The following is a 25,228-nucleotide window of genomic DNA, read 5'->3' as shown; positions in this document are numbered from 1 at the left end:
AACCTTACCATTATCCTAGTAGATAGAAGACTGGATTCCATGTCCAGGGTCATACAATTGACCTCCCCCACGTGTCCTGGGCTTTCCCTGCTGCTCGCTCGATTCCCAACTACGGCACGTGCCCCTGTTTCATGAACCAGTTCCTCCAGAACCCATTGAGTAATAAAGGGTCGAGCCACCGACTATCAGTTCCACCTATCATGTATATCATTATAACAGGCGCATCAATTGGATCCACTTCATTTGTCCGCCCCCATCGTCGCTTCCACCCTTTGGCCCTGCATCTGAATTGCTTCTAGCCTGTCCGCTCCGTCTTCGCTGCGCCCGACGACTGGTGCCCTCAGGTTTAGATTTGCCACCAGACTCGCAGTCGTGTTGTTGGTGGGATCGCTAAGCTGGGCAGTTTATTCGCCAGACTGAGCCACAAGATGATCGTGGCATATGGACTCGACAGGATTGATGTGACCTTTTGCCCTGCCGCTCCCCTGCCGTGCTCTTTCACGGTGTCACCACAAGAACCTTGGGATGCCTTGGCTGCGTCGTGTGGCACATCCTCTACGCTTTCTAGTGATACTCGATGACCGAGTTCCTGCTCCTTCAGCCTTGCAGAGACCCGATCTGGTGCCACAACATGTTTCTAGAATGAAAAACTGTGTTGCCTGGGTCAGCCGCATGCCTCCTGGGCAACAAACGTATGCCAATGCCCTAGACGGGATAAAGCCCCTTTGCTGTACAATGTTCTTACCCATTTCCGAGAAGCCATGATAATACTGCGATTCAATGGGATTCCTATCGGCTTTGCCGGATTCGTATCTTCGTTGGTTGCAAAGAAGACATCGGACACTACTACACAGAGTTGCACTGTCATTGGCACCACTCGATCAATCCCTCTTTTTCACTGACGCCACTACAGGTCCTATTTGTGCGCTTATTCCGCTAAATTCCTAAATAGCATGACGACGTGGAAAGGAGCCGTCGATCCGCCACCTGAATGCGCCACCTAGGCGGTCGCCAGGACGGTGGACAAGGGCGATCATCAATCGAAATTACTAAAGGCGACGCAGAGATTTTCTGTCCATTGAATATCATCTTGGATTGTGTCCCCCGGGTCGCACCAGCCTTCCAGAATACTACACGACTACTAATACCTCTCATACTGAACTACAGATAAAGCTTTTCCTCCCAGCAGCTCAACCATCCTCCAAGATATTGGATTGCTCATGTGAGACCCGTCCTAGCCGCTCGAACGTGGTTGAGCATCGTCGCGCGGCGGAGTTCCCGATCTATGATAGTCAACACTAATGGCGGTCATGTGCGAGCCAGCCTCCCGTCTAGCCATAATATCTATGCTTGAAACTTTTGTCGACACATCATGCGCAGCTTCGAAACTCTGGTTCGAATATTGAAAGCTGAAGCTTGTCAACTATCACGCCTGAGAGGTCCTCAATAGTTGATGCAGCATATCCGCTCACACAGATGTTACTGCCCGGCGGTATGCCATCGGCGACTAGGGGTTGGCAACTGTAATCCCGTCTGTCGGATGGTTCTACTAACACGGTTCAAGCATCCTCTGTGAGTGATAAGGATATTAATCTTGAACCTTGTACTGACGTAGTATATCCTCGGTGCATGTTCATTAGTGGCTTTGCGTACCTCTCGGACACATCTTGTAGGTTCTGTTTTATACAAAGAGAAAGTGAATCCTTCTGCAAACCAGTCAGTGGCATGGAGACTTTTTCTTGATCCAGATCATAGGTATTATCGATCCAGGAAAGCTGTTAATTGAATTTGCGTGACTGGCCGAGGGTAGATTCTCCGTATTTTGCACTTGTCCGTGGTAGCGTGAACCCGCTAAGTGTACAACCGCAGATACCATTCCATATTCCAAAACCGTACTACATGATCCTCGAATATAGAATATTGATCTTTCTTTCCTCCCGTTCCATCTCCTCATTCTGTTTTATTGCTTTTCTAAATTCTATATACTCTTTTTTCTTTATTTTTTTTCTTCCTCTGCTATTCACTCTCGTCTCTTTCATTTTGTTTACGACCACTGCTCTCTCCAGACTGTTGAGTTCTGTATGATGAGGTCTTCACAAAGACCGGTAGACTTCACTAGGAAAGTATGAAGTCGTACTGAGAGTAGACCGATGACTATTCCAGCAATATAATTTTCATCTCGGATTGTTCGAGGCCGTAGGTCAACTCAATATATATCTCCAAGGGAACAGACACATGATGTCATGGTACAACCAACGTTGTCCTACAGAAAAGCAACCCAAATATACAAGTATCGTCGAGGAAGACAGGGAGTAAGTACTTACAGAACGTTTTCATTTTCCTTGAATTAGATTAACAAGTATATAGAACAAAGTATCAACATAAGTATGTGCCAAGATAGCCTCCCGCCCGGACCAGACTTATCGGTGATCGCGCCGAAGCATCACAGTATATCTTCAGGTCGAGAGATAGCCTCGCCGATATGCGGAATTATCCGTCAATTGCCGCGCCAGAGAGACAAAAAGGCACGTGAGAGAGACGTGTTCGCAAGAAAGGCCGAATTTCAGGCCGCAAACAAGGCGAGACTAGCCATGGCAACCCCGCACGCTCTGGCCCCCTGAGATTGGTCAATGCTACCTTATCCCGGCGATCTTGCTTGAATCTGGCCGAAAGCCCACTTGGGAATCCGGGGTAGTTGGGGTATTGCCCTTCCTCAACAACCCGCGTTTGGTTCCCTTGCAGTTAATTTGAATTGACATGATCGTGATAAACTCGTAATATGTGAGATGCCAGTCGCTGTCCTTTCGATTCGCATCCTATTCCGCAGTGCTTCGCTCAATATGGCATACCTCACCAGGCAAGGGACAACCTCCCTCGCTGAACTTGGCACAAGCGCCACAGCTGAGCGATACCACATAAAGCTTGGCTCACGAGGGGTGACCCCACGTTCCGAGGGCAAGGTTGGGGACGCGGGCTAGCTTGAGAGATAGTTAGTTACGCATTTTGTGTTTATAAGCAGGTTGGGACCCTTTGTGTTCCCGCACGATTGCTCCGCTAATTTGAGTTCCTGCTGTCCGACAGATCTCCTTACCTCTCCTTTCAATATGCATAGTCAACCTTCGTCAGACCAGGAGAAACCGTCGAGCTCCGCCCTGGAACATGTAGCCGAAAGCTCCCTGGAAGCCGTGGACGAAAAGCGGCTACATGATGAGGCACTGCCCGCGTATAGTGTCGAGATGGAGAATCGAATCCTCCGCAAGATGGACCTTCGTATCATTCCAATGCTGGCCGTGCTATACCTGCTCGCCTTCCTGGATCGGGGGAATATTGGCAACGCGAAAATCGAGGGATTGCTGGACGATTTGAATATAACGGGGCCGCAGTACAATTGGTGTTGTATGCACTTCCTCCCTGCCCATCTAATGAAGCATGAGGAGCTAACTATCGGTCTCTACAGTGACGGTGTTCTTTTTCACCTACTGTGCATTTGAGCTGCCCAGTAACCTGTTGCTGAAGAAAATGAGGCCGTCAAGGTGGTTACCGTTACTCATGGTCGCGTGGGGTATTGTTATGGTATGCCATCATCGACATTGGTCGTAGCCAAGGTAAAATGGCTGACAGGCTCTGTACTAGACATTGATGGGTGTTGTTCACAATTACGCAGGACTATTGTCCACGCGTATTTTCTTGGGTGTTGCCGGTGAGTCACAGAGCCATGTGATGCTACAGCTCATGTTTCCGCTTGCACTGACGATGCCAATTTACTAGAGGCTGGTCTTTATCCCGGAGTTGCATACTACATCACCCTGTGGTACCCTCGACACCGGGCTCAGTACCGACAGGCCTTGTTTTTTAGTGCTGCCAGTATTGCCGGTGCATTCTCAGGACTTCTAGCGTACGGAATTGCAGTAGGTACTGTTCTAATCTCAATGATAGAGTTCTAGTAACATATCTTATAGAAAATGGACGGAGTTGGGGGCTACGCCGGCTGGCGCTGGATTTTCATTTTGGAAGGCCTGCTCACTGTATTAGTAGCATGCATCGCTCCGTTTGCCATCCATGACTCTCCCGAAACCGCCAAATTCCTTACAGAGGAAGAACGAACATTCGTGCTTCACATGCTGCGTACTCACAACACAGGAGGAACGTCGGAAGCTACCGAATTTCGTATGAAATATGTAGTTGACGCCCTCCTCGACTGGCAGATTTACGTGTCCATAATTGGTACGTCTTCTTCCCCCAATTGCTCTATGGATGCTGATCAAGTAGTGTACTGGGGTATTACCTGTCCTCTCTACGGTATCTCGCTTTTCCTCCCCTCCATCATCAAGGATCTCGGATATACATCGTCGACAGCCCAATTGCTCACAGTCCCAATCTACATCACGGCGGCTGTAGTCGCCGTCATCGCTGCTTGGCTATCGGATCGCCGAAAGCAACGATCGCCATTTGTTCTCTTCTTCATGTGTCTCATCGCTGCCGGATTCATTATCGTGCTTGCCTCAACCGGAAGAGGTGTCCCTGGCGTGGTGTACTTCGGTGTATTCGTCTCAGTTGTGGGTATGTACATTGCTTTGTTTTCATGCTTTGAACGTAGGAGTCTGACAGAGACAGGTATCTATCCCGCTTTTCCAGGAAACATCACCTGGCTCAGTGCCAACCTCGCCGGCGACTACAAGCGCGCCTCTGGAATGGCCATTCAGATTGGCCTGGGTAATTTGGCTGGTGGTAAGCCATCTTTTCTTTGCCAATATTATTCTCATTCCATGTAAACGTGACGCTGACTCATCTAGCGATGGCATCAAATTTCTACCGCGCGCAAGACGCACCGAACTATATACTCGGACATTCCCTGGAACTGGGCTTTTGTGTCGCTGGCATGATCGCCGCGGTTATGCTTCGTCTATCATATAAAACGATTAACCGGAAACGAGATCAGATGGATGTATCAGGGCAGGACAAGGCTGAGATGGAGAAGATGGGGGATCGGTCGCCGATGTTTCGATATATGTTATAGAGGACGGAATTTCCTAGTTAGGTTGGGTAGCATTGGTGGACTTCTTGGAGTAACGGTTAGGAGACTGCTCATGTGGAATCTCTATAATTCCGAACGTTAATCTTGACAAGTCATACATATAGAGACACGAAGCTTGACATCTCTGCTAATGCTCTGTTCATCTTGCTGACTTACATATACGTAGTATCCGGTGTAAGGTTCCACTACGAATGGAACAAAGGCAGGATACATGACCAATTGACTGGATGCTAACTACGTGAAGAACAAGGTCGAATGATATCGATCAATGGTGGTTACTACATGCCATCGAAGAGAGTGATATTGGCGTAGGTAGGTATAGCGGGCATCGTCTAAAGACACCTCATACCAGACGTTAAATTTCCAGACCCAACGTTAGATAGGGAGGGGAGCATGTGTTGATATGTTCACTGAGCAAAGTCGTGATATTAAAATATGCCATAAGACCAAATGGAAAGAAGTATTCGGAAATAAATTGTCAATTGGCATTGAACCTTTAACCCTAAATTGTTACTTACTATAGATTAAATATCTTCGGAAGGTGGGCTAGTTGATCCATTTCTATAGACTAACTAACATATTAAGCAGGCAAATAGAAAAGTTGAAGAAAGTGCTCAACGAAACTCTATTACACATAAGCCCACTGGATTTTGAATCTTGAAAGCAAAGTTGTGACCAGAGAATGCTAGTACAAATTGAAGAAGGGTGTTTTATCCAAGTGCCGAAGAATAATGGTAAATATGTCGACTAGAGACCATTGGAGTTGTAGATGGGAATTGCAGTATTATAGTATTGTACTGATAATGAGGAGATAACGTAGGAAGCGTCGGTCGGACTCCAAGTTCAATATCTATGGAACGGAAACATGAGGAGTCAGAAACCTGTTTCAAAAAAAAAATATTAAAACTAAAATAAGGTATGTTACTAACCGGTGAAGGTGAATTGTGGACCACGGAAACATTTCCAAACCACGAGGATGGACGGCGGGCAGGTTACCAATAGGGTCACCAGGGCGATGATGGCCTCGGCGGATAACATGGTATGGTCTATACTATATATTATATGTGAAAACAGTGTGGTGGATAGATAGATAGACAATGGGGTGTAGAAGTATAGACAAGGGACAATGATGCTGAGTATTAGGCGCCCCGCCTAGAAGAATTGTTCTGTGGTTTTGCGGGAGTATTAGAAACGCGTATTATGTACCATGTAGTGTCTATGAGTTTAGGGAAAAAGGTATCCAGTATAAGGGTATGAGTTGAGGTATGACGTACTGTGCACTAAACGTACCGACGCTCGTGCCTGGCCGTACCGGATATGACCGTACGAGTACGCATTATACACAGCCGTATTGCCGATTCATCTCAAGCCACAGCACTCACTAGCCTCAGCTAACGCGCCACGTCTACCAGCCACACCTTACACATCCATCTTCCAGCGGTCCTGGAGGCTTTGACCATTTAAGAGGGTTGTTTTGGTACCTGCAACTTGGAATGTTGTACATCGTACTTCAACCTCCCACGAGCACCTCCTGAGGGGTGTAACATTGAAGATAGGTAATAGGTCACCAGAAGATATATCTAAACAAACCATCAAACTGTCTCCTGTCTCATGAGAATATCTAGAGGATCAGAGATGGTACTGCCCCTAAGCTTAGGGTTTATGTATACTGCGTCCATACATCTCTTTACACAGTAAATAGATTAAATTAGCTGGTATGATGCGTACTGTCTCGTATTGGTAACTGAGTAATTTTACATTTCTGGAACCTCGTGTTAGTTCCGCCGATCCACCGCGGGCGAGAGCGGAGCCTCAATCTTATTGACAGCCTTGTGGGGTCAAAACTGTGGGAGGTCACGCCATTTGATCTAATCTCCAGTTGTCCAACTACGCACCCTTCGAATATTGAATAAGCTTAGGGAGAGCTGGAGAAGGCGACAGACATGACCCAAACTGTTGTCAGTACTACACGGCGCCAAACCAAGCGAAAGAGATCATCAACAGGTTGCCGCACCTGTCGGTAAGGCCGAGATGAACTGGGTTCCCTAAAATCGTCAGGCCCTGTCTAATTGTCAAAACAGATCTCGCCATGTCAAATGTGATGAATTCCCCGACACCTGCAGAAATTGCAGCTCCACCGGTCGCATTTGTGAGGGGTACGATATGCACCGACTAACTTATGCGCGGTCCACACTATCCCTTCCTAGCGTTGGAAGTCATATATGCCGCGCGCTGAACACAGACGAAAGACGATACTTTTCATATTTCCAACACCATGTTATCGCAAACTTCGTTGCCTTTTTTGACTGGCAGTTATGGCAACGGCTAGTCTTGCAGATGGTAGACGCCGAGCCGGCAGTTTATCATGCAGTTAACATGCTAGCTGCCATCCATGAGGACTCAGTGGCCAGCAAAATGCAGCTGACCGGTACACGTCTGAATGACCCTCGACATCTGTTTGCTCTGGAACAGTCGACCCGATCTTTGGCACTTTTGCGTAAGCGCGGCCGGTCCCAGGACCCTCAAGTACGGGAGCTTACTTTAATGTGTTGCCTGCTTTTTACCTTGTCGGAATTCTTGTTGGGGCATTATACCATTGCCTTCCAACATCTGCGTGGCGGCATTCGCATCCTGAACGAGGAGCAACAGGTGGAGCGTAGCAGTAAGGAGCAGGATCTAGTGGAGGCTTTTAGAAGATTGGATATTATGGGCACGCATTATGGGATAGGGCCGTACATGACCAGCAACACGCATCTCGAGGAACAGGGGATATGGAACTGCATACCAGCAAAGTTCAAGAACCTCGAAGAGGCGTTACAAGCTGTCAGACACGTGATGGCCATCGAGGTTCCCTGGGTGACAAAATGCTGGTCACTCTCCGAGGCCGAAATCCTAGCCAACTATGAACAGTTGTGTCAGAAGCAACGGGTAATCTTGGCAGCATTCGACGAATTTGCCGAAAAGTTTGAAACGTTGTACCAAAATGAATACCCCACACTCAGCCCAAAAGAACAACGAGGAGCGGATCTCCTTCGACTGCAATATCTCTCCCAAACCCTGACTGTCAAGATTTGTCTGACGCATGGACCAGTTCCGGAGTATCTGACCCCTGAGTTTGTGACCCTCCTTGCCGCCCACAAAGCGTTTATCCAGAAGTCACCCGAGCGGCCGTCAATATTCCTGGATATTGGCATCATCTCCGGCCTGTACTGTGTATCAAATAGATGTCCAGACCACCGAGTCCGTCTTCAAGCCATCGAAGCCTTGCAGTCATGGCCGCACTTCCAGGGCATGATGAACTCTAACCTTGTATCTGCGATAGCAATAGTAAGGATGCAATCGGAAGCGGGCCAGCGCTGTCAGCAGGAGACAACACCTGTCTTGTTTGAGACGGAAGAAAATCTTACTCGTTTGTTATTCGATACATTGACCTCTACTCAGCAAGCCAACTGCTGGCCATCGTTACAATATGGTAACGCCCTGCAGGGTACGACGCGGTGTGGGAACACAGAAAACGGCTTGTTAACAAAAGCCCCGCAGTGACTCGCACGACAATACTATGGGTGTTTCAAAGTTTTGCCGGTTGTGTTAGTTCAAGCTTGCAAACCAAACCAGAGTATCTATTCCTATACTGGCAGTGATGCCGATAGATATGTTCACCATCAGTATAACCTCAAAGATATATTCACAGCAAGGACAGTCCTCGCAGATACGTAGACTAAGTCAGCGAGCCAACAATCAGTTTTCCTTCTTTTTCTTTCTCTTATTTTCTGTTTCTTCCAGTTATTCCTTGGAAATGAGTAATCAGGCTCTGTCGCCCCTTTTATACATTTGCCTTGCTACATGCAACGCATTTCCCAGGTTCTCGTAGCACGTCCTTTTCCACCTCACCACTGTCAATTTCATATATACTGAGGAGAAGTGTTGTACTTTCGGAGTGAATTGATTACCTCGCAGGAATAAAGACCGTCTTGTTGCGGGGATTCCCTCGGCCTGGTCGGTCTGGCTTCAAGGCCTTATCGTACAGCGACGAGTCTAGAGGTAAGAGTCGTGTCCATGAGGGAAATAAGATGCATATGAAAGCCACAAGGCCCACATGGGCCCAGTGGAAGATAAAAACGTAGTAATCAGTGCGTCGTGACAGAATAACACCGACAGTACCAAGAGGACCAAGGCAAAGTTGGGGTCAGCGGCCCATAGTAGCTTCGGCGACGATACCCAATTAACAAGAGTATCCTGGGAAAAAGTACAACTGTCGTAGCAGCCGTTAAAGCCAGAATCATTCCTGGATCTAACACCAGGCTCATAAAGATGGGTTGCCCCAGGGAGCTAACGGAGAGTCGCGTTTCAAGTCGAGGTTGGTCGAACCGGGGATGCGAAGACACGCTGGAGGTTTCTCGCAAGGCAGGGCAATAAACCGAGCCCTTACATAAGTCCCACATAGCTCAGGCAGCTGGGGTAGTATATGCTTTATGACGTAGAGCTCCTGAGCTATGTGCTGGTTTTGGGGCGAAGGTTGTCCAGTGGGCCCGTTGATCTTTATGTAATGAATTCAGTTAGACCGCCGATGTGATGAGCTGATCAGTCACATCACGATGGGGAATGTGGGTATCACTTCGTATTAATGAATCTAGTATGGAGTAGGAGAAGACGAAAGCTCGGTCAAAACGGTATTAGTGTGCATAACTCCTCTTGTGCTTGCAGATGATGGAGGTGAGATGATCTTAGGGTATCTCTGGAACACCATCCGGATCTCGCCCCCATAGAGATCTGCAGGACCAACAACAACAAAGCTTTTTAGACAGCCTGATTGGCCAAGATGTCTTGGACCCCAAGCTGTGTCATGTCTCGGCTATACATCAACCGAACGATGCTCGTCCTGACTCAACGTCGTTCGAGCAAGGTTTGAGATCGATCGCAAACATGGGCTTTCCGCGTGTTCACTGTGGGTCATCGGGGTTTGGGGCCCCATTTCTGTTCCAATGCTACTGAAAATCCTTCCATGTTGGGCAATGGTACAGCCTCATGTCCGCCGTGATCCGATATACTTCAGGTCGATGCGGGACCCTGCAGCAAGGGATGGTTAACTGGCGACGGCATGGCTAAATGAATACTTAGTAAGTTCCTAGATATAACTAATTATACGTAATTGATAGTAGGGATGGCCGGTTCTGCTGTAGCTTGAGATAACAAGAAAGGGTCACTAACTTAAGATGTGAAAAGGAAGACTTCTCCAACGAGGCTAGAGTCATGGATGTCATGGATATCGACTAGGGCGAAGTAAATGGGAGAATCATCCGATATCCGACGAGACATCTCCTGCCTGTATAGGAAGGGAACTGCATCGGAATCAATTCACCTCCGTGATGTGGCTGTGATGTGGATAGTCGCCTGCATCAATGTCGCCCTTACATCAAATCATCCCCAACGAGGACAATAAGCTTCTATGCGCGGGAGCACTTGAAGGCCTCCACGGTCAGGTTGGAGTCACTTACACCAGATGCGCAACGTAAGCCTCCCTCTAAAATGAGGACCATGGGCTCCCATCTGTATTATAAAAGGATGGCAATTCCCCGGTTCTGAATTTCATAGCAATCAACACACCACAAACCACAACGCTCTCAAATCCATCACAATGCAATTAACCACCCTCATCAACGTCGCACTCTTTGTGACTGGCAGCCTTGGCTATGCCAACAAGTAAGCTTCCCCTTATAGACTTTCTCGTCGAACTTGCTAACGAGAATTACCTATAAAGCTGCAAGGGCTCGAGCAACTCTCCCAGCATCACCGATTGCCAGGAGGCGATCCGAAGGATAGACGAGGGTAAAGACTACGGTGATGGGTCTGAATTCTCGGTTGGAAACTGCTACATGGTCTATGCCACCAACGGTGCCGGAGAACACAAGCTCGACGGCAAGACCATTCGTAACACCGCACAATCGATCCTGGACTCCTGCGGCCACCACAAGGGAAGCTACGGCACCAACAACGACTGCGACTCTTGCCACGTCACCATCAACTACAGAGCCCCTTAGGGGCTCTAGGAAAGCATTGGACGACGTTTCTGTGAACCTGGCTATTGTACGGCTGGTGGAACTTGGTACAGAAAGGAAACGGTGGGCGGATGAGTTGTGGGAGAACTTTGTTGACACAGCTGGGATTTACTAGTACTTGCACATATGAAGCTAGTCAGACAGACAACGCAGATATGAAAGTCACCAATTGACGATGTTTCATTGACTTACCATTGATACTAACGATGCGTATACCTTTCCTGCGGCATCCGATACCAAGTTAAATATAGCGCCTGTAATCCTAGTCTGCCTATCCAGGTTCGAGGCCTTGGACCGTATTGATCGCAATATAGAGATTTATGTCCTTTCAGATCTCGCAAAAGCCCATTTTTGTACACAAATTCACTCATCTACCCTACCCAATTCAATGCTCTGAAGATTTGGCAAACTCGGCAGACTTAGGAAAATATTATTGAAAATATTTCACACGTTCAGGACCCCAGAGAAGTCAAATACTGACCGACCATACTAACTTGCTATCTGATCTTGTGAATCAAATCAGGGAGAGCTCCTGAAGTTCAATTCTACCACTAGTTTGGGGCAAAGACACTGTTATCATTTATTGTCTACTAATCTACACTGTAACACAACGCGTAGTCACAAAGTATACAAGAATCACAAGTTACAATTACGAAGACTCAGTAAGACAAACTGGCAGAAAACTAAGGGCAGGAGGTATTCATTCACGACATCATAGATACAGAACCCACGCAAACATTATAAAATCCCTAAAAGCTTCTAGCCCTATCAGATAAATCCTTAAGCATAAAAAATGCTCCAAGTGGTCACTGCAGTGCGGTGATAAAAGTCACGACAACTGGGACTGAGCCCTTATCCAACAGAAACTCTACCGTCTCCACCGAGCCGCACCTGACCACGTAGTGCAAGGGAGTTCCCAGACCACTTCGTTCATTCATCAAGTAATTTAGCGAGTCGGCGTCTAATACCTTCTTGATTTGCAACTTGTTATATCTTAGCTCTTGATTGTAGACAAATTGTAGAACTGCAAAGCTGTCATTTCGCATGGCAGCGTAATGTAAAGCTACCCATGATGAATTTGACCTCCTTTACTAAGTGATAATTGAATAATCTCATGAGGTGCGTCTCTAACAGCGTAAGAGAGCGGTGTACAATCACGAATACGGCATGTCTTGTTGGGATCCGCGCTGTGATTCAGAAACCATTCAAGGAGCTTCTTATCTTCAAATGTATAGTTAGTAAGGCTATCAGCCGAGTTAAACGATAACAGGACTGCTGTGGGACTTACACTAATGCTGATGGGATGAAATCATTCACATCTGTGTTGATATCCCAGCAATGAGACACAAACAACTCAAGAATCGCGTAATCCCTGTTTGGTGTCGCAATAACAAAGTGCTCAATGGTAGCTGGGATGCCGTTGTCTAGATGTTTCTTAGTTTTGGGGCAGTCTCCGGCCTCGATGGCAAGCCTGAGTTTTTTGTAAGGATTTGCCATGGTGTCTGGTTGGATTGCATTAATGAATCCGGCAAATTCCAGGTTTAAATAGCAGGTTGCATTTAAATCACGTATTTATCTGACATATCGACTACCGCATTTAACTCCTGTCGCGTTTTCGACGAGCTCTGGTGCACGGAGAGGCAAACCTATCGGTATCTGAAATTTGAACAGCTGTATGGCAGTCATCACGGCAACGTCGAAGAGTGCTGTGTTGGTCCATAGTCCTGAATGTATTACCCTGTCAGTTATTGTTGTTACATCTACGATATATCAGCAGGATATTCACGCAAGCGATAAAAGTCCGGCCGGTATTTTCTGTTAATTTTTCAACGCTGCCAGATCATGAACAATGTCAGGGAATGCTGGCACAAAAGCCATAATTTCTACTGTTTCCAAGGGACCATTCGCTCACAGACTATGAATGTTTGACACTGGATATCCAAGACAAACAATAACCCAGACAAAATCATAGCCTTCCTCTCACCTTTTTAGGTCAAGAAAGACCGACAGATTAATATTGCAAAGTATAGCGGGTCAGTCTGCAGGACACCAGATTCGTACCACTATACCCACATGGACCAGAGGATTATCATGAACAGTTTACTATATTCGGCTATTAGTCCTCAGATCCTTGTTAATAAAGTTTCGCCAAAGCTTTCGCAAAGCTTTCGGCGACTTTCCGATCCCCATTTTAATTCAGGAGTACTTGTCTATATATTTTTAGTGGAATCCTGATCCGGACCCCATCCGTGTCTGACTTTTGTAATTTAATCTGAAACTAAATTAACCACTGTAGGTAAAGGACAAATGAACTGTATAAATTGATATGAGTCGGAAATGAAGCTTAAAGATCCATTGCCCCTGAAGCTAGGGAGCAAGCCAAAATGATTGAAGGAATATTAGGGGGCGAATGGGAGCAACTCAAATTGCGTTTCACATGATCAACGGTCAAGTAGCGTTGACATTGATAATAACATTATGATTCGATGCGTGAACATATTTAGTAGTAAATGTACAATGCTATCGAGGCTTCTCATATTGCGGTTATTGAAGCTAGAATCAGTCCTCATAGCCAGGAGTTTTGTGTACCATCATCGCTACCCCAGAATGGACTTGGCAAAAGAAAATAAAATAGAAGTACCCGTAAAGAACGAAGAGCAAAGGAAGAAATAAAAAATAAAGACAGGAGAAAGGCAAAGATTCATGATCAGGCATTTTATCCAATATGTACTAGCCAGTCAGGGTAGAGGTTAGGGTTCCAAGGGAAGGACATATTGCAGCCTTAGCACTCTCATCGCCATACTCCCTGGTCCACGAGCCATGGCAATCGGAAGTCTAACAAAGCTTAAGTGCAGTATAGAACAGGGCCAAGGGCAGGTCCTTTGAAACACAAGAATCAGCGTGTAAAGGTCGTGGGCGATCAAACTGTGTTTTACTCTGGCCTGTGCTCGTCTACACTGCCGTTTCCATCTGGCTGGGAACTCAGTGTGACTTTCCATAACTCTAATCTGAGACTGAAAAGTTGGCATACTGGAACTACGAGATCCTTCAGGAGCCGAAATTTGTGTCAGGTGGAATTGCGCTGGCGGTTTATCCTATCATGCTGGTGACGATTCGACCCACTGGGAAAGTTCCCGAGCATCAATGCCAATCAGGGTTACGGATCTGTTAAGCTTCGGCGCCATGAGCAGATCATTTTCAACCCCAACGAACGGATTGTCCAAGCTCAATCACTCCGGAGGTACTCTGGAGTATAGTCCAAGGCTTTTGCTTGACAAGGATCTTCGAATCGTGTCGTATCATTTTCCTCCCTGGGTATCCTTTGCGGGTGAGAAGCTGAATTATCAAGTTAACTAACCAAATGCGCCTTCCCGACGGGATCCCGACTCGGCCATACATTCTGACGCAAGTCTAGAACGTGCGCTATAGGGAGGAGGATTATAGACTAGTTCTCTTAGCTTACGCCATCATATGATAGCGATCTTCGCTTCATTTGACTAGCCGGTCGATCGCCGGGCGTTTCAAAACCAGTCTCAGACACAGAGGAGGCACGAGGAAAAGGTTCTCGTGTTGATCATTCTGTCCCCATTTGAAATGAGAGATTATAGAACGAGCCATCTCCTATCAATCGGCCATTGTGAATGTCGCCTGTCGGGTGAAGGAAGGCTTGCAGCCTCCAGCGTTATTCCGATGTCTCTCAAAAGTGGGTCTTCCTCCACCGAGTTAGGGTTGATATGTTTACTGAATATAGTTGGGGGTCATGACGTCGCTGACTGTACAAAACAGATAGGATTGACAAAAGTACAGCACATATTTAACTGTAACAACGGTCTGTAAATGCCGGCCACACTATGTAGACATGTCACACCCTCCAACACCCCACCCTTGTTCACGCCTGTTCTGTCCCTTTATTTCTTCAATCCTGCTCCACTGCCTGTGGCGGGCCTGAAGAATTTTACTGGCATTGACCACAATGCCTGGGGGTATACGGCCGCCACCTGAAGTAATGCTATCTTGGCCGAAGCCAAATGTGATCGACCCGGAGTCGCATGGACCATCAAGTATTGTCCTCGCATCCGTTTTTGGCGGCATTGCGTTGGTGACGGTTGGAGTTCGACTTTGGGCGAGGTGCGTTATCCAGCGTCGAGGCGGTTGGGATGACCTCTATGCTGGATTGGCTGTGGTATTTGCATTAACTGTGCACACGATCATCGTCAAATAGCTAACTGTTTAGGTCCCCGTTCTCGGATTAGCAGTCGCATTTGTCCTGAGTACGCTCTCCACCAGCCGTCGCAGAAGCAGCATAAACTGACGATAATAGGCTCGGAGGTCTATGGCGCAAACCTCCACACATGGGACAATACACTTCCCAAGCTTCTCGCCCAACGCCAGCTGGCACTGGCAATGGAGATGCTCTATGTGATCGGCTCTGGACTAGTGCGAACCTCTGTTCTCCTCTTCTACCGTCGAATGGGCTTCCGATCGATATCGCGAGGTTTCATGCTCGCTACGTGGATCAGCATATATTCCGTCGTCGGATACAGTGTTGCGTTTCTCGCGGTTATCTTCGGGTCATGCCAGCCACTCCACGCCTACTGGAACCAGATTGATCCGTTATGGAGGGAATCACATACATGGGAGTGCTACAATGAAGCGGCACATATCATCGTCGCGACAGTTGTCGCGCTCATCCAAGATGCAGTTGTGACTACGCTTCCGGCGATCTTGTGCTGGAACCTGCGGATCTCGTTCCGCGAGAAGATTGCCCTGGGTTCCATATTCGTCGTGGGATACTTGACCCCCGTTATTGCAGGAATAAGACTCTACTTCATTGTTCGATTGTATTATTTCTCCTATGATGCGTCCTGGACTAGTTGGTATTGTTGGATGCTGGCCATGATGGAATTGCTTATCGCAATTACATGTTCGAGTTTACCAGCTGCCCGGGTCTTTTTCAACCAGTACAAGTCTTATGTCAATTTTGTGGCCACCGCAAAAGGGATTAAGTCGGTTTTCAGCAGAAGTATATCCCGAAAGTCCATCTCCGCCGAACGGTCGAGGAGAGCCTCGTCCAGCACTGTCAAGTTGACCGAGCCGGCCCATTCCAAAGTTTCCTCCACGTTTACAGATGAAGGGCCTGACGTAGAGCTGGGCAGGATACAGAAGGTACCTGTATAATAAAACTATGTATACACGCTGTCGTATGAGGATCGCCCCTCCAGACACTCAATAAGAGCATTCGCTGGTACGAATGATATTTGTTCATATCCTATGTCCGCACCTTCGAGTCAACATCACTGTCCTCCTTTTCATAAACACGAGCATTACTCAACACAGGCAACAACATGGCAGAAAAGGGGAAAGGAAGTAAGGCCAAAGGGTGCAGGTTGGTAATTATATTGTCACACCTAATAGACTTCAGTACGGGTTGTCAAGGGCTGCTCGTTTGCATACTGTACATGCATCGATAAACTGGGATGAGTTCAACCACGCAGACTGGCCCCAGAAAGTTTGTAGGTGGCAATTAGCCGTTCAGAATTCATATCGAGGTGGCTATCTATATAGAGAAGATTATTTCCTAACCTTACATCTGTGACCATAACCACCTTTTGGAAAGTTTACAGACCGCCTGCTATTGATGCAAGGGGTGCATGTTCATCATGCCCTGCAACATAGATCGAGCTGTACAGATGCCCAAACAAGATCCAAGTCTCCTCCTACCCAAAGTCTGACCCACAATAGAGTGGATCATAATATTGCATTCCGAAGGCCTCGCTAGATGTTGAGTGGCAACTTTGTCGATCCTTCTTCTGCCTATTTGCGTCAATCGCTGCAATTCGAGCAACCGGTGTTTTGTTTAACCATCTCAAATCAAAACTACACTTCAGCATTGAGGATGTGTCAAATTTCGAAAGCAATTACACGTATATACTCTGTTTGTTAGATATAACTAGCCCGCGTAAGGTATACATGTCGTACTGCTCGGTTCTCCAGCGGTTCATAGCGGGTACAACGTACAACTGGATGGCTTTACCATCTTCAAACCCGACACAAAGCCCCATACACCTTATCCTCCAGCGGAACCTCCCTCCATTCCTCGCTCCCCACGCAGGTAGGGCAGTAAAACACATGGTCTGGGTCGTATTCATCCTTAATGGCCCGAAGCCGAGGATAATTGTCACCGAAAAAGTCAGTTTGCCACCAACGATTGTATCGGTCGCCATCATTCATGTAGCTGCCCATATTCGGGGCCAAGGCCCTCAATGCATCGGTCTTTCGGTAAGTGGTATCATGCTGCATTCTTTTCAAGGATGTGTCGTCTGCATCTTCCGGCAAGATCGACGTCGGGATAGCAAGAAGATAAGCTTTGCGCCAGGCGGGATGGACACCCACGTAGCGATCTGTGGAAGGATTAGTGGAGCTATCAAGGACCTTTCCTCCACCGACGAGAAAAAGCATGGTCCATATGGTTGCCTTTTGAGGAACATCAGGGGAGTTTGTGGACGTGACACGGAGCATCTCTTTAAGCTGTGCTGTGTCACCCGTGAGAGACGCCTTGTCGAGAAGACGTGACGTGAGTGCCATCTTGCTAAATCCAACCTGTTGCTCCGCCCTTGTCGCGGCAGTATAATAGTCCCCGAACGATGGATAACGCTCCCAAATTTCCTGGATCATGATCCCAGAACCATTGTATTTCCGTAGCCGTTGCATAAGCGTTGCATGGACAAATCGTTGCGCTTCTTCCAAGGCGTCGTCGCTGTCATCCAGCTTCGCGAAGACGTGAGAATAGCCACCGTTCTCCATGACTGGTGTCGGGGCTGTCGCAATTGGGGAATCTATTTTGTCAATCCCCCATCCGCCGTACCCTGAAAAGCCGCCGTCAGATAAGGCGGGATATGCGGAAAGGATTTCCGCAACCACGTCAATAAGCACCATAGTGGTAGCTAATGGGTCTTTGCGACTGGGTAATGGGTAGATAACGAGAGTATGTGTAATGGCTGGACGGGATGGATGCGCCTTCAGCGTGGCTGATACTACTACTCCGTATGTTCCACCCCCACCCCCACGCAGAGCGAAGAAGAGATCTCTGTTCTCACAGGCATTGGCAGTTACGAGCTCTCCAGAGGCCAGGACGACCTTCAGTTCTAGGACTTGGTCGACAGCAAGGCCGAAGTCGCGACTGGCGGGAGAATGCCCTCCACCTTGTAGATAGCCGCCCAGCACGCCGACCGTCTTACAATAGTAGGTTAGCTGCGAGGTCCTTCAATGAATGATGAGTTGACTTACTGGATCCTGACCACCGATAACTATCAAGTCTCGCTCAAAGGCGGCAGCGTAGAGGTCACCCCAGAGATAGCCTCCTCGCACAGTGAAGGCGCTTCCAGTCCAGCTAGTGTGTTGGCACTGGCTGGGAGGCTGGTATTCCTCGTGGTATTCAAGACCCTGTTGAATATACTTCAGCCATATCTGTAAGCTGTTGTATCCTTGGGATCTGTGTGTACTCTAGTGTTAGCAGCAATGCTCTCTGGGTAGTTTCACCACAGGAGGTTGGGCATACCTTCCAAGCAGGTCGTGACCGGTATTCCTTATCACAAGTCTCAGGTTATGGGTCTTGGCAAATTGGATCCCTTCCGCCACATCTTCCGGCTCGGTGGCATTGATGGTATACACAGGCGCTGGACCGAGGTCACATTCAGTCTGTGGTGTGCCTGTCGGTGTCGACACAACAGGACAGGCGTAGTCAAGTGGATAACAATATCCTGTCGGCTGAAGGGATTGGAAGGTCGAATTCGACCATTGGTCGACGATAGTATCACACAGTTTCTGGTCGTCCTCATCTCCATAGTAGCAGGGCTCGGCAACGGGTGTGTTTCGGATCAGCTTGCCCGAGACAGCGTCGTTCAATTCGGCCCAATCGGTCAGCGTGGGCCAGCATTCTTCATTCGGGGCCTGTGAAGAATCACAAGTTAGCAAAGCTCGATGACAGGGGAAACGGGAGCCAACTCACACATTTGCAGTCTTCACGAGCAGCACTCTGCCCAACCAGAGCTATAAGCCCAAGGGCTACGAAGGACACACTTAATGCCATTGGTAAGAGCAAGGTTCACACCCTACCATACTCGAGGCAAAGGTCCGCGTAGAAATACAAGCTCCCAATCACGGCGGTCAAGGAGAGTGGTATCACGAGGCCTCGTCATCATGGTCCTGATGCATATAAGCACAATGAAAGCTACCAGCTTGTGCTGTATAACGGGCTTGCATATCGACGTGTTCGTGGTGCTGCAGCTGCGGGCACCGTTGCGATCCACCGATTGGCAGATCCTCGCGCGGGCAGGAGATCCAATATGCAAGATATCCACGCTAAAAAGCAATAAATGCAGCCGCGCGTTTTTATTATCCCCGATTGATCACCCGAGGATCGCCAGGCACACATGTGACTGGTGGATTCGTGTGCCGTGCCCAACAATTTCTCATAAGGGCTTATGGATGGCTTTCTTGGCGGTGGTTATGGACATCTGGCTGAAGCGGTGCGGCAAACCGCCCTTGTTCACGAATGTCAGCAGGTCCTGAAATTTTTCTTCCTGGGAAGAAATGCCCGTCGCAATAGCTTAATCAAGATTAGACCCCCGGAGTTGATAAATAACTATGATACCTTCATTCTTTGGTGGTACGACAGCTCGATATTACGGTCCGGTTCTCGGCCTACGCTGGGCCTAACTAACATGATTGAATAGATGCTCAATTGCAATACCTTCAGTGTGAGCTTGGGGCCTGGGGCATAATAGTAGAGTAGAATACCTCATCTTTCATTTCTCGTAGAGAACAGCAAAGGCAGCAAAATAACCTCCCAGTGTCCTCGTTATTAAGTATATCGCAATGACAAAGCTCCCAGAGTGATATCAACTTTGATTGGAGGTTGACAAAGAGATGGGCGCACACTCAGGGTGCCTTTATAGGGGATTCACAGCACTATTCATGGGTCCTAGTAGACAATTGGCGAGCAAAACTGTGCAGAGCCAGAGTCTCATTCGTCATCGTCGTCATCGTCATCATCGTCGTCCTCAAACCAACCCTCTACGATCTTATTGACATCATAGGAAGAGAAACCCATCTCTTCCCTCTGCGCATTGATGCTCTCATATCGCTCGCGTACCATGTCGAGGATCTCGCGTTTCATTTCTGCATATCCCCCGTCACATTTAGCATCGCCTCTATGAAGCCTATCTGTATAGTATTCTATCACTCTCAACGCGTCTTTGTCGTCCATGGCAAAATTGTAACCCAGGCAGACGGGACAGGCCTGATCCACACCACACCCACCCCAAAGGTCTGGAAACAGGCGGGCAGGGCCACAGCCGGGACAATAATAATGGAGGCTATCACAAAACGGGCACTCACCACCCCAGTAGTTCATTAGAACATCGCTATGCAAAAATGCTTAGCATACTAGCGCTCTTCCAAGCTCACACAGAAGGGAGCAGATAAGCATACGTACCGTCCATGGGGGTTCACGCGGTATTCCACCTGACATTCCTCAGGGAATCGAGCCACATACGCACTAAGTGGACGCGCGGAAGCGTCGACGCTTGCTTCACTCGCAGTGTCATCGTCATCTGATGTATCATCGCCTTCCCCCTTGCCAAAATAGACGTCTGGGCCGGACACTCTACAGTATCCCGGCTTTTTCAGATAGTGCACCCCCACTTGTCGTACGGTGATTCGTGACGCTTTGGGATTCGAGCTCCGGCTGCCAGGAGATAATTCGACAAGGAGCATGGCTGGCTTTTGCCCCGGAGCGAAAAGAAGGATAAGATCGCCCGTGAAAACGGCCTCATTCAAGGTTTCCAACTTGTGGGTGGATGTTGACTGCATTGGGACTTTTGCTTCCAACGGAATTAGACTGAGTGTATGTGCTTGGGGGAGTTAGGAGTTCGCTTCTGTTGCACTGTTGTTGAGAAAGGGATATGTGTTGTTGGGTAATCATGATGTAGAGATTGAACCTGCCCTGCCGTCATGTTCACTAGGCAGAAGGTTGGTGGTGCCGTGGGAATGTTAGGCTGCCCTTTGCTGATGTAAGAACATCTTCTTTCATGCTTCCTTTGCGTGGACTCCCCTCGCTTCTTTGTATTGGTGTTGTCCTTGTTTTCTTGTGTCAGGGCCTGCCTCTTCCTTCAAATTTACTTGATATAGTCCGCAGAAACCCCTCAAGCTCCATCAGACCCTGCACCAAGTGGGGCCTAGAATATATAAAGCGGCCTCCAGCTGCGCTACGATGCTGTGTCTATCGGACCCTATACGTAGGGGATTGTCTACAGTACGTCCCTCACATATTGTATCAATCAATATACATAGCAGGATGCTAACATGAGTCATAGCTGAATTCCGTGCACTTTACTAGATTGGAGCCAATTCAATTAGGGCATTCCACGTAAAATACCCGTGGCAAGTTTCTTTAGACAGGATATAGGAATTATTACATTACATCTCATAGTCGAGACCATAGTATTATATAAACGGTACAATGTCATCATACAAGCGGGAGGTAAGCAGCTCGCTTAAGCCAATCTTACGCAGCTGTGAGCGAAATCTCAATTTCAGATAACGCCCCAGAGATTCCCCCACCCAGGCTTCTGCTGAGCACCATCTCTGGCCGTTGCGCGGTCCTTAAGCTCGTCCAGCTTTCGAATCTTCTCTTTGACCTCGATGATATTTGACAGATCTTCGAGCTCCCACCGGATGTTCCGCCAACCTCCGGAGCGGTATGCTTTGATGATGAACCATAATGGAATGAAGCACAGAGGCTATGTTGTCATTCGTTAGCACCTAGACCTTCATAGAACATAGATACCGTCTGCTCTGACAGGACTTACCGCTAGATACGCCGAGAGAAATAGGGACGCATGGAAGCCATGCCACAATGCTGCTCCATCGGCAACAATGAGCGTAAAGAGACAACCCCCTAAGGCGAGATACATTGTGACCGGTTGGCCGTGGGAGCGCCAGGGATAATAGTCTGGGGCGCCGGGACGACGGAAGCGGCAGACATGTGCGAATTGAGGGGAATTATGGAGCTCGACTTGGTGTACCTTCATGCTGTATACAGTTAGTAACGCTTGTATTTACAAAAAGAATATTAATGTTGATCAAACGAAATAGTGATCACTCACCAATTATAGAAGCGTATAAAAGCCCAACATTCACAAGCCCAGACAATGAGGCAGCTGACTGAGCCGAGTTGGGATAATACCTCGAGGAGCTGATAGCTGTTAACACATACTCTGCTCACGATGTATCAATAGTTCGAGTAACACTGTACTTACACTAGCGATAGTGGTCCCCTTCGCATTATTCGGCGACAGGTATAGAAACGGCACCCACAGGAAGCAGCACGAGAGAAACATGGCCCGAACTGGAACCTGGTAGCTGTTCGTCTTCCCGAAGAATGCCAGCCACCGCCACTGCTTCCCGTATATCTTTCGAGTCAAACCAAAGAGCGTTCGGGACGCGACATACAGGTTTGTATTGGCGCAGGTCAGGGCAGTGAATAGCAGAATGACATTGAAAAGATCTGCCAGCCCTTTGATCCCAGATCTCTTCGCGCTGATCACAAAGCCAGAATCACTTGGCCTGTCGGTCTTTGGGCCGGGGTGACCCAGCCATCCAGCTTGCGGTAATTCATCAGAGTCCCAAGGTATATTCAAGGTCATCACAAAACCGGCAACGAAATAGGCGATCCACGCAATGAAACTTGTCCAGGTGGCAGAAAAGCGAACGGATATGAATGGCCATGGCTGTTTCAGTTCTTCATTTAGAGGGTCCTCCGCCGAGATCCGCTTGTTGTCAGGACGTGCTTCGAGTGCCGTGGCGGCTGCAATGTCGACACCTATGAAGGAGAATGCTGCAATGGAAAGAGAGATGCTGCATACTGTTAGTACTCCAATTGATCATATTTCAAGTATTGAGGGTGGCGTACAACAACGCGGTCGCCCAGTTTCCCGCCGCTCTCTCATCATACTGGAATATAGACGAGTCGCGATAATCTACAAGCAAGTGAGAACTCAAAACAAGAAGGTATTGGCGGGACGACTCACATTTAGTACCAATGTGTTCTTCATTTCCACCTGTATACTGTCAGAAATAGGGTATTCTCGGAACACGTGCTCTTACCTCCAACGTTAATCACAATCATTGACACAGTAACAACAATGGCCCCAAGGATCTTCAGAGAGCCTCCAATTACCTCAGTCAAACCATATACCTAAATCCAATGGTTATAAATATTCAGTGCATGAAGGGGCTGAGGGACATACCTGTACGCCAAAGCTATTAAGCAGCACCAGGAACAGGGGCACTATGAACAGAATGACAGTGCCCTGTATCGCCTTGCTTGTGTTCCAGAATTCAACCTCGCCCGCAGCAGCCACAATCATCGCAGCAAAGTTCAAACAATAAGATACCCTGTATAGGATGGCCGTTAGCTGCACGTTTGCGAAACAGCCTTACTCAGCCCAGGCAATGAGACCCACCAATATGCAATACCAACTGTAGTGCCCAGGTCTTCATCAACGAATGTCCCGACGAACTCCACGAGCGCTCCGGCGACAGGCCATATCGCGAGGAACTCTCCGATGCATTGCATGACCAACCAGGCTAGCAAGCCCATGGCTGAAAACGATATCAGGACCGCTGCCGGCCCACCGATCCGCAGTATAGATCCACTTCGTAGATAAAGCCCAACGCCGAGGACGCCGCTAATGGTAATCATCTAGTGAGAAAAACAATCAGTTAGTAAGTTTATTTCAAATTACGGCCAATTACTCACAAACACATGGAACCCACGTAGTCGTCGACTAGAATGTGGCAGCAAGGTTAGCCAATAGCTCCCTGAACATGCACATCAACTCGTGTTTAGGTAACCCCTTACTTCACGGTCCGATCCTTCTCATCCAGGAATACCTGATCGGACCCTGCGCCATCGCGTGGATCCACAACTACTGTTACACTCTCCGGTTGTCTGAAGGATATTGAGCTGAGTGAAGGTTGTAGATGTGTTTCCGACCGTCGCGGCTCTGACGTCCCAGGCGATGTGCCGAGTGAAGGCACAGCAAGCATTTGCGGAAACCAATCGATTTGGCTCATATCCAGCCCATCGTGATCTGCACTGCCGTGAGGAGCCATGTTGTCGCAACCTCAGCCTTAAGTCCCAAGTGGCATGATGTAAATAGAGAATAAAGTGGCTATACCATGGCAAAGAGAGCGACGAAAGCCACAGGGAGTTGAGGGTGAGCTCGAGGGATCATGCATGAGGGCTGGTGCGTGCTCCGGGGATTATAGTGCGACGCTACGGATAGCCAAATACGAGGCCTGAGGGGAACCCGCGCCCACGAGGCTGAGAAGCACAGTTTCTGCGGGGGTGTTGATAAGCCTCGGAATTACTGATTGGACTGGAGAACCGTGCAACAAAATACACCTGTTCAGTGTGAAGGGCCACCAACCACAGCACTGCTTGGATCGCAAACATCTTCCTATCCCGATAACAACCGAGATGACAGGCTCGCCACAACAAACAAAAATCAGTAATAGAAATCATTACCCTATCGAGCACCCAGCAGAGCCCCAGGCTGTCACCCACCATTAAATCTGCTGTTAGCCTCGTATACCACGCGGGATGTTGTGAACCCAGCCAAATTATCGCAGGACCGACTCCTTCCTCCATCCAACCTTAGCACGCTTAAGCATCCTGTGAGCGTATTCCTCTCCCATATCGATAGTACTTGGAGCCACAGTAGACTGAATATGTTCAAAAGACTCTCTTGGACACCTACATTCCCTCAATCAAGTACATCAACCCCCTCCCCTCCACCAGAGATGCGGCGACAAGATGCACCCAGCAATTATCTACGACGTGAAAGTCTCCAAGCCCTGCTGGAACGATTGTTTCCTGATCACCCAGGGCTGAACTTTCACATTCGAGTAAGAATTCCCGAAGATATTCAAAAAGCCATCTGGTAATCTTAAGTTGTGCAAAGATCGATGACGAGGTTTGGTCCTTTGACGCACCACGAGAGGTGACCCGAGTAAGTTCCAGTTCCACTTTCCTAGAAGCTTTTTTGTTGGGTCTGTGGCTGACATCGAG

At 48.1% G+C, this 25,228-nt stretch overlaps 8 protein-coding genes across 8 annotated transcripts; 3 read left to right on the top strand and 5 right to left on the bottom strand.

Annotated features, from left to right (window-relative positions):
• Window positions 1–3,104: 3,104 nt before the first annotated feature.
• BDV37DRAFT_288781 (allantoate permease family MFS transporter) lies at window positions 3,105–5,017 on the top strand (the record flags this gene model as incomplete). Its single annotated transcript, XM_032088322.1, has 8 exons — window positions 3,105–3,396; window positions 3,458–3,573; window positions 3,634–3,700; window positions 3,769–3,908; window positions 3,960–4,224; window positions 4,270–4,560; window positions 4,615–4,728; window positions 4,794–5,017. The coding sequence occupies 8 exons, from the start codon at window positions 3,105–3,107 to the stop codon at window positions 5,015–5,017; spliced, it is 1,509 nt and encodes a 502-aa protein (XP_031935505.1).
• Window positions 5,018–5,596: 579 nt separating this feature from the next.
• Window positions 5,597–6,214, bottom strand: BDV37DRAFT_264084 (uncharacterized protein). Its single transcript, XM_032083630.1, has 2 exons — window positions 5,965–6,214; window positions 5,597–5,885 (listed from the first exon to the last, which is right to left on the bottom strand). The coding sequence occupies exons 1-2, from the start codon at window positions 6,071–6,073 to the stop codon at window positions 5,746–5,748; spliced, it is 249 nt and encodes an 82-aa protein (XP_031935504.1). The 5' UTR covers window positions 6,074–6,214; the 3' UTR covers window positions 5,597–5,745.
• A 670-nt stretch (window positions 6,215–6,884) lies between these two features.
• Window positions 6,885–8,796, top strand: BDV37DRAFT_264083 (Zn(II)2Cys6 transcription factor). The gene is made up of 2 exons (XM_032083629.1): window positions 6,885–7,055; window positions 7,117–8,796. Exons 1-2 carry the CDS (start codon window positions 6,979–6,981, stop codon window positions 8,576–8,578), a joined length of 1,539 nt encoding a protein of 512 aa, XP_031935503.1. The 5' UTR covers window positions 6,885–6,978; the 3' UTR covers window positions 8,579–8,796.
• A 1,447-nt stretch (window positions 8,797–10,243) lies between these two features.
• On the bottom strand, window positions 10,244–12,588 carry BDV37DRAFT_276357 (uncharacterized protein; the record flags this gene model as incomplete). The annotated part of the gene is made up of 4 exons (XM_032085550.1): window positions 10,244–10,354; window positions 11,931–12,123; window positions 12,159–12,335; window positions 12,380–12,588. The coding sequence occupies 4 exons, from the start codon at window positions 12,586–12,588 to the stop codon at window positions 10,244–10,246; spliced, it is 690 nt and encodes a 229-aa protein (XP_031935502.1).
• A 2,476-nt stretch (window positions 12,589–15,064) lies between these two features.
• On the top strand, window positions 15,065–16,269 carry BDV37DRAFT_276356 (uncharacterized protein; the record flags this gene model as incomplete). The annotated part of the gene is made up of 4 exons (XM_032085549.1): window positions 15,065–15,094; window positions 15,137–15,274; window positions 15,326–15,362; window positions 15,413–16,269. The coding sequence occupies 4 exons, from the start codon at window positions 15,065–15,067 to the stop codon at window positions 16,267–16,269; spliced, it is 1,062 nt and encodes a 353-aa protein (XP_031935501.1).
• An 861-nt stretch (window positions 16,270–17,130) lies between these two features.
• On the bottom strand, window positions 17,131–19,180 carry BDV37DRAFT_288776 (uncharacterized protein; the record flags this gene model as incomplete). The annotated part of the gene is made up of 4 exons (XM_032088321.1): window positions 17,131–18,324; window positions 18,379–18,583; window positions 18,650–19,041; window positions 19,100–19,180. 4 exons carry the CDS (start codon window positions 19,178–19,180, stop codon window positions 17,131–17,133), a joined length of 1,872 nt encoding a protein of 623 aa, XP_031935500.1.
• An 871-nt stretch (window positions 19,181–20,051) lies between these two features.
• Window positions 20,052–20,964, bottom strand: BDV37DRAFT_291237 (uncharacterized protein; the record flags this gene model as incomplete). The annotated part of the gene is made up of 2 exons (XM_032088891.1): window positions 20,052–20,516; window positions 20,588–20,964. 2 exons carry the CDS (start codon window positions 20,962–20,964, stop codon window positions 20,117–20,119), a joined length of 777 nt encoding a protein of 258 aa, XP_031935499.1. The 3' UTR covers window positions 20,052–20,116.
• Window positions 20,965–21,686: 722 nt separating this feature from the next.
• Window positions 21,687–24,270, bottom strand: BDV37DRAFT_288774 (amino acid permease-domain-containing protein; the record flags this gene model as incomplete). The annotated part of the gene is made up of 11 exons (XM_032088320.1): window positions 21,687–21,893; window positions 21,963–22,185; window positions 22,260–22,348; window positions 22,413–23,010; window positions 23,066–23,132; window positions 23,184–23,213; window positions 23,260–23,350; window positions 23,403–23,550; window positions 23,619–23,857; window positions 23,915–23,942; window positions 24,017–24,270. 11 exons carry the CDS (start codon window positions 24,268–24,270, stop codon window positions 21,687–21,689), a joined length of 1,974 nt encoding a protein of 657 aa, XP_031935498.1.
• Between the last annotated feature and the right edge of the window lie 958 nt (window positions 24,271–25,228).

This window comes from Aspergillus pseudonomiae (genome assembly GCF_009193645.1).
Source record: "Aspergillus pseudonomiae strain CBS 119388 unplaced genomic scaffold BDV37scaffold_128, whole genome shotgun sequence".
In the NCBI taxonomy this organism is placed as follows: domain Eukaryota; kingdom Fungi; phylum Ascomycota; class Eurotiomycetes; order Eurotiales; family Aspergillaceae; genus Aspergillus; species Aspergillus pseudonomiae.
The sequence above is the reverse complement of the archived record's forward strand: the minus strand, read 5'-3'. Positions and strand labels throughout refer to the sequence as shown.

Bases quoted from the DNA above. Each gene is read 5' to 3' on its own strand.
- BDV37DRAFT_264084 (XM_032083630.1), bottom strand. From the start codon at position 6,073: ATGTTATCCGCCGAGGCCATCATCGCCCTGGTGACCCTATTGGTAACC. The intron at 5,886-5,964 runs GTTAGTAACATA...TCCGTTCCATAG, and splicing joins TCCACAATTCACCTTCACCG to ATATTGAACTTGGAGTCCGA.
- BDV37DRAFT_264083 (XM_032083629.1), top strand. From the start codon at position 6,979: ATGACCCAAACTGTTGTCAGTACTACACGGCGCCAAACCAAGCGAAAG. The intron at 7,056-7,116 runs GTAAGGCCGAGA...TTGTCAAAACAG, and splicing joins ACAGGTTGCCGCACCTGTCG to ATCTCGCCATGTCAAATGTG.